General features: G+C 37.1%; 1 protein-coding gene across 1 annotated transcript; it reads left to right on the forward strand.

Moving 5' to 3' along the window:
• Positions 1 to 1905: 1905 nt before the first annotated feature.
• On the forward strand, positions 1906 to 11616 carry LOC112501686. Its single transcript, XM_025105383.1, has 5 exons — positions 1906 to 2247; positions 2412 to 2511; positions 9710 to 9809; positions 10237 to 10325; positions 11063 to 11616. The coding sequence occupies exons 1-5, from the start codon at positions 2034 to 2036 to the stop codon at positions 11262 to 11264; spliced, it is 705 nt and encodes a 234-aa protein (XP_024961151.1). The 5' UTR covers positions 1906 to 2033; the 3' UTR covers positions 11265 to 11616.
• Positions 11617 to 12782: the final 1166 nt, after the last annotated feature.

A 12782-nucleotide genomic window follows, 5' to 3' on the forward strand; every position in this document is an offset into this window, starting at 1 on the left:
TTTGATCTTTAATATTATCTTGAGATGTAGAGATTTAAAGTTTCTACAACTTTAAATTTGTAAATTAAAGATGTAAAATAGAAATGAAAAAATAAGGAGTATAAAACAAATTAAATACGATGACTATAAGATATAAAATGAAAGTTTTAAGAATAATTCACTACGTATTTATGTTATTTAATAATATGATTAAATCGAAAAATATTCAATATTGATTTCATTCTGAAGCCATTGATGAGACGATTATAACGGTATAATTTGTTAAAAATGAATCGTATTTTTTAATATATTTTATTTAATATACGATTATGTATGATAATATGATAAAGATGAAAAATAAAAAAGAAAGAGATATAAATTAAATTAAATAACTAATTATAAAGGGTATAAAATGTAACATAAAAATTAAAAATAATTTGATTTTAATATTTGAAATGTGAAAGTTTCAAAAGAGATGTTTAATTTCAAAACTTGTACATGGTACCTCTTAAATTTCAACAATAACTACTTTACGTGATCTTTTGTATATATTTGGCCCCTCCTTAAGTTGCGGGTCATGTACTTTGAACATCTTCAACAGTTTCTCTGTAACAGAGAAAATCAATATTTTATTCTTTATAGTGTTTCAATAGTTTTACTACTTTATTTTTTAAAGTAGAGAATTATGGAGAAAACTCCAAATAGAAAGAATTTTTTTAAAAATTCAAATAGAAGAGAGAGAAATGAGTTTTTATTCATTCTATAAATAAAGGTTGAATTGATATGTCATTTTATTAGGCATGAGAATGAGCCCCGACCTATCAGGAGACCCGGTCCACCCGCCCCTATCGAGGACAGAGATTCTCCGCTAAACCGGAGATGGGGACGGGGACGGATATGGTACTCCCAGCCTTGTCCCGTACCCGTTATATATATATATATATATATATATATATATATATATATATATTATTTGTTTATTTCAACTAAAGCGTTATTTCATAATTTATTATTTCCTAACTAGGTTTATAATCTAAAAATTGTTATTTTTTGGATGTTAATATTTAATATTTTGGATGTCAAGTCAAAATGCAATTACTCGATAAATTTTGTATATTACTTAATATCTTTTTTTACATGTGACTTTAAGTTTTTTTGAATTTAATTGATTTTTCTGGTTTTACATTATTAGCTCTTATATGATGTTGTGGGTTTTTTTGTATTAAATTAAATTCATTTTGGTTTTAGGTTTATTGAAAATGTTTGAGATTTAAACATGTATAGTTTCTCACATATTTAATTTAAAATAACTTATATAAACAAAAAATAAAATCTCCGTTTCCCCCGTTGGGGATCCCCATTCCTCGTTGGTAATTGGGATGAGGTAGTGATTATATTCCCCGGCGGGGATGTGAACGCGGACGAAGATAGAGATAAGTAATCAGGTACGAGGACGAGAATTGAGGTCCCCGCCCCATCCCATGCCTACATTTTATATATATTTAAAATAATTGTATTAAAATTATAAAATATTTAAATTAAACAATTAATGATAAAATTTCTTATATAAAAAAATCAGTTGATGTTAATTATAATTTATTTTAAAGATTATAATTTTTATTTCTCTATTTTAAAGAAATTATATAACAACCCAAGTAAATGTCAGTAGAGATTATCGATAGCTATTACCAAATGGTCAAACGTCAACGCTAAATGCTGCAGACAAATATTATAAGGCTCCAAAACCACTTTTAGAATGGAAAATTATTTTCTTTTGGCCATGAAACAACGCCACTCTCCCAGACCCAGAGGCGCAAAGGCTTCTCTCCCAACACCAGAATCCCATCCAAAGCAGTTTCCATATCCAAAAGCAAAAACCCTAACACCCCCCCCCCCCACCCCAATTCTCAAGCAAAGAATCATTCTTTTCTTTTTGAAGGATTTATAATGATCAAGAAATCATCTCATGATTGAATGTTGTTCCCAATCACTTCATCATCACCATCAGCAGCAGCTGCTCTGCTCTGCTCATAATTAATTTTTAAGTAAGGGAGATGCGAACTTTGGAAGAAGATTCGTGTAATCATGATGATATCGATAATACTGATAACTATTCGTTTGAGATAAATGAGAGTTCTTCAACTCTAAGCATTCTTTCTTCTCCATTGTTGCTTATCGAAACCCTATCTCGCAAGAGCTTTTCATATGGGAAACTACCCTTAGAACCTATCAAACTTACTGTTCTCAAATTAGATGGATCTTCCTTCGGTACTTTTCTCTTTCCAAAGTGTTTACTTTCTGTTATTGTTCGATTTATTTGATGCCACATATAATTCCAGTTTTCTGTTGATCGTAATTCATGATCATCCTCTGACATTTTCAGTTTAATTTGAAATTTGAAAATGAGGAAATCGGTTGATTGTTTGATACAGATATTACTGTTGCCAAGAACCCTACGGTGGCACAACTGAAGCAGGCCGTGGAGGCTGCTTTTAGCCATTTGCCCAAACATGGAATTGGCAAGGTTTCTTGGTAGGCCCAGATTTCTTCTCTCGCTCTCTCACTATGTATATGCATATAATGTAGAAAAACCTGTAAACATATAGCTGCTAATGTAGTTTTGTGTGTAAAGTAGCCTCCTTTTGTAAAATTACTAGTAATGGCGGGTTAGGCTATGTTTGGCAAATTAGCTTATAAGCTAGCTCATAATTAATAAACTAGTCATGTTTGGTAAAAACTAGCTGATAAGTTACATAACAATGGAAAATGACATAAAAGAGATATTGAAAAATAATTGGAAAGAAGCACTTGGAGTTCAAAAGCTAGCTTAACAAAGCAGGGTTTTTCTAATAGCTAGCTTATGGTTGCCAAAGATGATTAATAATATGGTGGTAATAGTAGAGTGATGGTAACTTTACATGGACGTGGCGTCATGCCGTAACCTTATGCTTCTGAAAGTTTTGTGACATAATAGATACCGCATAGCCTTATGTTCATAGTACTCTAACCTTACGGTTACGGATTTTATTATTTCAGACAACATCAACCTTTTTGAAATCGATTTTCAGATTTGACAAAAGCCAGAAATTGGTGGCTAAAAGTTTCAAATTGAGGAAATTGGTGACTAAAAGTTTCAAATTGAGGAAATTGGTGTCAATAAATAAATCCTGAGAAATGAATCTTAATAATGCACATGGTACAAATGTTTAATATACAATGGTCTTATTCTAGTCAAGAATTGGTGCTGTGCCTGCTGCTACCACAAGCAGCCTCATTTTACTCGTATATGTATGCAAATTCCTATTTTCGGGTCATGGTGAGTGGGGGAAGTTAAGGAATTGAGTTTGGATTGTTGAATTGTAAGCCAAATAATCCCAATTGCGTTAGAGTTCACACGTTTTATCTAGGCTTCACGTCATATGGATTATTTTGGTTCCCCCCTTTAGAAACGACGAGCTTAAGAACTATCACTCCTTGAGGTAACTTTGTTGTACCCGTGAACTTTTGCATATATATATAGAGAGAGAGGTTGGTTATTGTACAACCCTTGACATTTGTGCAACCAATACAACCCAATCTCAACCGTTCATTTCATTTGATTAATATGTGATTTCATAGAAGTTTTGATTGTTTCCTAATATAAAGTATTGATCATAATTAATGAACCATATTCATCTTCCATAAATATTCAAATCATAATAAATGAACTCTCATCATTTCCATAAATATCTCAATTTATTGGGTTGCATTGGTTGTACAAATGCGACGGGTTGTATTTGAAACAAACTTTCTCTCTCTCTCTCTCTCTCTCTATATATATATATATATATATACATGGACCATAAAGTAAACTTCTCATTACCCTGATGACATTTGGGTGCTTTTTCTCAACTATGGTGGTTGTTGATGGAAAAAGGAAATTTAGCAGTGAATTTAGGGAAGAAGGAGACTGCTGGAATTAAAGGTGAAACGGAATTACAGAAAAGATCCAGGGAGAATCCCTCTCTCAATGCATGATGCAAGAGCCAATACAACAGAATAATGCAAAAAATAACAAGATGTCCTATGCACTCCCCTTCCTTCCCTTTTTAAAGATACTAATCTCTAACTAACTTTCTAGCCACTTTTCACAATTGCCCTTTTAGCCCTTCTAGAATAAACTTTTCACTCCCTTGCTTTATTCCCATTAGACTTAATGATTTCTGGATTCATATCACTACTCCCGCCATCAAATAAAGTCTTGTCCTCAAGACTTGCATCTAGAAATTGACTCTGGATAGTCAAGACATCCTCCCACGTAGCTTCTTCGATTGGCAACCCTTTCCACTGAATTAGCCATTGATCGACTGAGTCTTGGAAATCATTTACTACACGAGAAGCCAAAATTGCAACTGGAACAAGCTGATCGGCATTACTTAATTCCAGTTCTGGAGGTAACACCTGGTCGCCATCCACTCTCACCGCCTTCTTAAGTAATGAAACATGAAAGACGGGATGAACCTTCGAAGAGGGAGGCAATTCCAAACCATAAGCCACCGGACCCATTTTTTCCACAACCTTAAAAGGGTAAAAAAACGAGCAGCGAGCTTCTGATGAATACGCGACGTGATCGACATTTGTCGGTACGGTTCAACTTGACATACACCCATTCCCATTCAACAAAGTCAATTTCTCTGCGTTTTTTGTCTGCTTGTTCATTGCTGTCTAAGCTTGAGCTAAGTGAATCTTGAGTTGCTTCAATGCCTCATCTCGGTCACGAAGTTCTTGGGTTATTGCCTGAACACGTATCTCCCCTGGAATAAATTGAATGACAGATGGGGGTTTACGACCATAGACCACTTCAAATGGGGACTTGCCGGTTGAACTATGGAATGTCGAATTATACCATAACTCCGCCCAAGGAAGCCATGTTGACCAATTACGGGGCTGGTCAGTAGCAAAACAACGTAAATATGATTCGAGACAACGGTTAATCACTTCCGTTTGACCGTCCGTTTCCGGATGGTAAGTAGAACTCATGAGCAGCTTCATGCCTTGAGAACGAAAATTTTCTTGCCAAAAACGACTAAGATATAGAGGGTCACGATCACTGATGATCGATTTTGGAATTCCATGGTGTCTAACTACTTCACGAACAAAGATTTCAGCTACACTTTTGGCCGTATACGAATGTTTAAAGAGAATAAAACGGCTGTATTTCAATAGTCTGTCTACCACTACTAAGATAGCATCAAACCCCTTTGATTTAGGAAGTCCAAGGATGAAATCCATTGAGAGATGTTCCCAAATGGAAATGGCTTTCGGAATGTCTAATGGCTGTAACAGACCCCCGGGTAAGGTTGAACTGGCTTTGCAACGCTGACAAACATTACATTCACGAACGAACTTTTTAACACTGCCTACCATGCCTGACCAATATAAATTTGCAGCCAATCGTCGATAAGTACGGTAATAACCGGAGTGTCCTCCGGAAGCAGACCGGTGAAACTCAAGTAATAAAAAAGGAATAAACTTGGAAGTACGAGAAATAATCAAACAATCTTTATAGAATAATACCCCCTGTTGAATTTTATAACCAGGATGTGAAGACGGGTTAGCTAAACAAACTCGAAGTAATCCGTTGGAGTTCTATATCATCTCTAGCTTCCCTTATTAGTTCATCACCTTGAAGCCATAATGGAGTAGAAGATAAAGTTTGAAGGCCACCAGAATCAGCACAACGAGAAAGTGCATCAGCAGCACGATTTTTTCTACCCGGTTTGTATTGTATGTCAAAATTGTAGCCAAGGAGTTTAGCCACCCAATTTTGTTGGTCAGGAGTGGTTATGCGCTGTTGTAACAAAAAATTAACGCTTTTTTGGTCCGTATAAACTATGAAAGTAGTGCCTAACAGATACGAACGCCAGTGCTGAACGGATAAAACTAACGCCATGATTTCCCGTTCATAGGTTGACTTTGCCAAGTTGCGATCACTCAAAGCTTTGCTGAATTAAGCAATGGGTTGACCCTGTTGCATGAGAACAACCCCAATCCCCGTCCCGGAGGCATCACACTCGACAATAAAAGGTAAATCAAAATTGGGAGGGCTAGAACAGGAGCGTTTACCAAAGCAGCCTTTAAAGCCTCAAATGATTGCTGGGTAGCGGAACTCCATTGAAACGCATCTTTCTTTGTGAGATCGGTGAGAGGACGGGCGATGCTCCCATAATGTTTGACAAACTTCCGATAATAACCGGTAAGCCCTAAGAATCCCCTTAAGCCTTTAATGTTTTTGGGCACCGGACAGTCCATTACCGCCTCTATTTTCTTAGGATCCATGGCCACGCCGTTGCCAGAGATGATATGACCTAAGTACTCCACCGATGTTTGTCCAAAGGAACACTTCTTTTGATTTACCACAAAATGATTCTGCAACAAAATGCCCAAGACAGCCTACAAATCTCGTAAGTGGTTAATCCAACTTGGACTAAAAATTAAAATATCATCAAAAAACACGACGACAGATTTACGTAATAAGGGACGAAAAACGTCGTTCATCACAGCCTGAAACGTCGAAGGAGCGTTCATTAAGCCAAACGACATGACCAAGTATTTATAGTGACCATCGTGAGTCCAAAACATTGTTTTTTCAATACTGTCGGGTCTCATACGGATCTGACTATAACCTGATTTCAAATCCAACTTGGAGAAATAACGAGCACATGTAATTCATCAACCATAGGAATAGGAAATTTATCCGCAATGGTAGCCTTGTTGAGAGCACGATAATCTACACACATACGCCACGTATTATCCTTTTTACGAACTAAAATGACCGAGCTTGAAAAGGCACTTTACTTGGACGAATCGTTCCCAAGGACAACAACTCTGTGACTTGTCGTTCAATTTCTGCTTTCTGGATGTGGGGGTATCGATAAGGTCGCACACTAATGAGCTGGTGAGGGGAAACCAAAGAAATAGCATGATTATGAACACGTGAAAGAGGAAGACCCGTAGGAGCTTGAAAAATAGTAGAAAAAATGTCCAAAACCTTCTGTAAACCGGTTAAAGAAGTAGAGGACAACCCAGATGTGTTGAGTGAAATCGAGAGAAGGGAAAATCCCGGGAGCGAATGCACCACTGGCATAAACGTCAAACAATTCTGAAGCCAATAAGAGGACGGGTGAACTGACGTTAACCCCTGAAGTTGAACAGGATTCCCCTGATGCATAAAACGCATCCATGCCTTATCCCAATTATGGGTGACCTCCCCCAAAGATCGTAGTCATTCCATTCCCAACACCATGTCTAAATCACCCGTATCAAATACTAACGCATCCACTAGAAAAGAATAAGTACCCAACATAATAGACAAATGAAGACATTTGATTGATGAATACCTTATGGCCGTCACCCAATTGAATTGTGAGACCATCAAATTGAGTTGAAGAAATTCCCAGTGAGGTTGCTAACCGACGAGAAATGAAATTATTGCCCCACTATCCACCAAAACAACTAAGGGAATATTAGAGATAGTACCTACCAACTTCAACGTTTTGCCTCTAGAAGTCGTGGAAGAAGCTCCAAGAAACGCATAACCCCTGACCTGCCACTTCAATTGGAGGTAAATCCGGTGTTGTCGCCTCTTCAAATTGACACAATTCCGCTTCATCAGTCTCGTATTCATCCTCTCCTAACTATAAAACTCGCAGTTTCCCTTCCGGACGCTTGTGTGCCGGACCAAATTGTTGGCCACATCGAAAGCACAAACCCTTCTTACGACGGTCGTCCCATTCGGTACATGTCAGGGAACGGACCCCTTGATCCCGATGTAACACTTGAGAAATCTCCAATGGAGTCGACGCAGATTGACGGGAATTTTGAAAGCGACTAGAATCAAATCGAATAGAAGACCCCTTATCACCGTGTTTAACAATTGGAGGCCCACGAGCATTGGACTGGCCTAATTGAGAAGAACGATCCAAATGAAAACCCTCACCCAGCCCACCCAGATGGTGGTATCGAAAACGGAACTGTGAAACAGTGCCTGATGATGGTCGAAGCATCTCTTCAACGTCTTTTGCCAAATACATTGCATCTAATCGAGATTGAGGTCAGTGGAGACGAACCCATCTCTTGACTTCGTCACGTGAACCTGCAATAATATACCCAAAGCCTGAGATTCTGGCAATTTGGGAACCAACTATAAGAGGTACTTGAAATCGTCAATATAATCGTGAATGGAAGCTGTTTGTTTAATCGTGGCGAATTGTTCAAATGTGTTTTGAATTTCCAGACCACTAAATCTCTGTAACAATTCAAGTTGGAATTGATCCCAAGTAAGAGAATCATGAACCTATTTAACGATGGTGAACCAATGTTGAGCCACTCCCACCATGCTCAACTGTGCCAAACGAATTCGAAGATGAGGAGGAGTACCATTGATATCTAAATACAGAGAAGCCTTCTGGATCCAGCCTTGAGTATCAAAACCATAAAACTCTGGGAGTTTAATTTTCTTCACTGCCCAAGGAAGACTCATCGTAGGAGAAACAGGGGTCTGACCAGAACCAGAGAAAACACCTGAATGAATAGACACCCGCCTTTGGAGACGGAGGTGAAGTGCTAGAGAACTCACCTTGACCACCCATCGGAAATTTACCTTGCTGCTTCATCCAGCCCATCATCATTTGTCAAAACTCGCTGGCCTCGGCACGATCCAGGTCCAACGCAGTGATTGCAGATTTGATGGAAATCAAATCTGCCTGTAACCGCTGAATTTGTTCGTCCTGTTGCTCAAAATGGGCTTGAATTGATCGAGTCTCCATGGTACCGGCAGGATCAAATGGCATGTCGGACCAATGATGGAAAAAGGAAATTTAGCAGTGAATTTAGGGAAGGAGACTGATGGAATTAAAGGTGAAACAGAATTACAGAAAAGATCCAGGGAGAATCCCTCTCTCAATGCATGATGCAAGAGCCAATACAACAAAATAATGCAAAAAATAACAAGATGTCCTATGCACTCCCCTTCCTTCCCTTTTTAAAGATACTATTATCTAACAAACTTTCTAGCCACTTTCCACAATTGCTTTTTTAGCCCTTCTAGAATAAACTTTCCACTCCTTGCTTTATTCCCATTAGACTTAATGATTTCTGGATTCGTATCAGTTGGTTATGGACATGCAAGTTTAAAAGTCTTTGTTTCCTAAAAATGTGAACATCTAATTAATTCTTGGATAGTTGGATCTTAGTTTTTCATAACCAATAGAGAATACAGGTTGCATATAAATGGAAGTGTTATTGTACCTTTGTTTATCCCACTACTTGGGGAGCCTTCTAATATGTGCATGATGATCGGTTACTTCCTCCATCTCAAAGTAAATGTAAACCAATCAAGCCCAATATATCCCATGCGGAATTGGGGTTTGGAGAGGGTAAGATGTACGCAGACATGACATATACCTCAAAGAATAAGGTGGCTGTTTCCGTGTAGACCCTTGGCTTGTGAAAATGGACACAGGTTTAGAGATGTGTATTTTCTACACTTTCTTAATCACTAAATGACAATTTTACACTTAATAATAGAGGGAGTAATGAATTTCTCTATCTCATATTTATGGGTAGAATTGGAAAATAGGGACTTACTTTTAAATGTGGACACTTGTTAGGGGACAGACTAAATAGAAATGTTGACACTTATTTTGGGACGAAGGGAATATTGATTATGAAATTTTGATCATGTCCAAAGGTCACATGTATGGGCACAGTTCTGCTTATGTTTCGAGGGTCAGAAGCTCCTTCAAGATCAAAATCCGGTCGGTCTTCATTGGATCAAGGATGGTGATCAGGTTAGCCTTTCATTCCTCTGGTAATGATATTGGATTATTATTCCAACTTCTGCTTTTCTTTTCCTGGATCATAACATCTGTTGTTTGTTTTTTTGCGTACATACTTACATTTATGCATGCATTTCAGATACTAGGACCTTAACAACTATATAAGAATAGCATCATCATGTTCAAGGGGAAACCAAACAACTATTTTTAAAATCTAATTTGTAAAAGTTAATTTACATAGTATATTTAGACAATGTAACTGCATTTCTTACAAAAATAACTGTATTTATAAAGAAGTATGTCGGTTTGGCCATGTCGACAAGTTGGGATTTCTTAACTAACTGAATGAAGTTTATTATATGCCTGAAATCACAATACCTCTAAAAGAATTGAACAAAATGCTCCTAAAGGATCAAACCTTTTCTTAACTTGCATGCAGCTTCAATTTGTTCGACACACATCCATTTGTTACAATCTTGTAAAGGAAAGACCAGAAAAGCGAGATTATGAGTTGGAAGAGTCCAAGGCGTAAGTTCCCTATGTTTTTTTGCATTACTTTCTTATCAGGCTTCGCTTCATATCAGCAAAACAACTGGTATGCTACTTTCATTTTAAGATCAAGATGTACATTTAACTTTAAGGTTTAAATTTCAACATTGATATTGATCTGTTAGCATCTTTTGTGGGATTTTATACCAAACCAACGAGCCTAATATATCCCACCTTGAGTTGGGATGTGGGAGGGTAAGATGTATATAGACCTGACCTCTCCCTCCTTTGGGCTCGTGAAATCTTTGATGATACTACAAATAAAATAACTTGTGGCGAATTCCACCTCAGGTTTTTTTATGAAATTCCATCTCAGTTTTTGAATTTGGCTATTTTGGTAATTGTTGACTGGACGCACATGTGCTAATAATGTGCCATTGGTAATGGACATCGTAAGCTTTTGAACCGAGCAACCGTGGGTTAAAAAGTCCCTTTCCAGAGCCATCTCAGCAGTGTTGCACACATCTTACGCCATGCATGTCCAATCAGCAAATCTGTTAAAAATTTCATAAAGTTTGACGGCAATCACAACATTGTTGAGGACATATGAATGCACTGATTATGCCATTGAAAACTAATTTGTCAAAACCATAGAATCAAAGAAACCAAAATATATGTTCCCTATTCTGAATTTTGGCAAGTATTTAACCTCAAATTCCAAATGGGGCACCACTTGTTATAAAAGTTAGCAAGTATATGATGCAAATAATTGACAGGTCACCAAGCAAACCAGAAGAATACAAAGACGCGGACGTGCAAGATGAAGAAAATGAAAAGGAGGACATTGCTGTTAACATCACATGTGAATGCAGCTGGGGTCAGCTATTGAGACGGTTGTTCTCATATCGCAGACAAAAAGGTCGTGATTCAAGTTACAAGGAGCTTGGTAGTTCAAAGTCAACCGGTATCTCCACCTGAAATTTGGAAAGGTACGTGAAAGGGTCGATCTTAATTACCAAAAAGGTGACGATGTTATATGCCATTCATTGATTTTATCAGTGTATAATGAGTTTATAAAAATACAACAATCTTGGTTCTTCAGTTACTGATTGAAGCAAGAATATTGGCCAACACTTGATATGTATTTGTGTAATTAACCCTGCAATAGGAGATCAGCAACATGTCTAAAACTCTGCTTGAGTTGGCCATCAGTCATTTGTGATGAAGATGTAGTATGATTTTTTCTATTGGTTGTAAGCTCATCCACAATGGGATGGTTTATAAGCAAAACATAGTGGAGGGTTCTAACAAGTCACCAACATATTTGAGTTCTTGTATAAAAACCCAAGTTCTTACCTCGTTTGTGTAATTTTATAGTTTTTAATTTTATTCTGATTATAAAAAAATTATCAAAGTATATGGGAGCCACAAAGAAGTTGGAGGAGGTTCTTAACATATCGGAGTTAATTTAGGTTTTTGTTTTGCTGATGTGACAGTAACAAGTGAAATTTTGAGGTTTTTCAGAGTCACTCCATTGTGGCTGCCCGACAATGGAAACTTCGTTTTAGACATGTTGCTAACAAGAATTAAATTGTGAGCTAGAGCAGCAAGTGGATGCATCAAGTATGTTGAAATAAAACTGAAAGATTATGTAGAAAGATGAATCTACAGAGTATTATACCATAAAAACACCTGTAATAAAGCACATGCTAATACGAGCCGACAAGAAGAAGCAAGGCTTTAGATTACATGCAAGTGGTTTTATCGCATAGACAAAAGAGATAGATGAGTACTATGTCATCACCACCATTATGAGTAGTAACTTGTAAATGGTGATTTTAATTAAATGTGTGTAGCTTAATTTTTGTGAGAAACAACAATTCGTTGTTGTCTAAAACGTCAATATTATGTACAACATAAAATCACTGGACTCTAGGTTAATCAAATGTATTTAATCATGCAACTCGAGCCACTATTTGATCGGAGATGATCAGCGGATCAAAACGTATAGAAGTTGAAGGTGGATGTTGGTGCAATGTAAAAAACAATCATCGATGAATTAGCGCATGTTTAACTAGCCAAGCTGACAAATGACCTGCATCTTTTTTATCCCTATGGTATTTTTTGGGGAGAATTCATCCTGGAAGTGGGAGAACTGCTGAAACTATGTGAAACCCTGACAATGGTTTATATACAAAGGATCATTATTATTTTTTTGTTAGTTTAGCCAATTTGTCATATATATATAGGGGTCTATTCAAGGGAGAACTGAGTTGTTTGTAGTAACTGTAAGAACCAATATTAACCACAAATCAATAGATAAATTAGGAAATTTATAAATTTGGTAATTTTAAATTAAAATCTTAATGAAGGATATTTTTGGTATTTTAAAACTCTCCTCTCTCCTCTCTTCTCTCTCCGGCCACCGTTCTTCGGCCTCCGGCCACCGTCCTCCGGTGATACCACTATGATACCACTGTGATACCTAAAAATATT

Source organism: Cynara cardunculus, unplaced genomic scaffold, assembly GCF_001531365.2.
Source record: "Cynara cardunculus var. scolymus isolate 2C unplaced genomic scaffold, CcrdV1 Un_Scaffold_465, whole genome shotgun sequence".
Classification (NCBI taxonomy): Eukaryota; Viridiplantae; Streptophyta; class Magnoliopsida; order Asterales; family Asteraceae; genus Cynara; species Cynara cardunculus.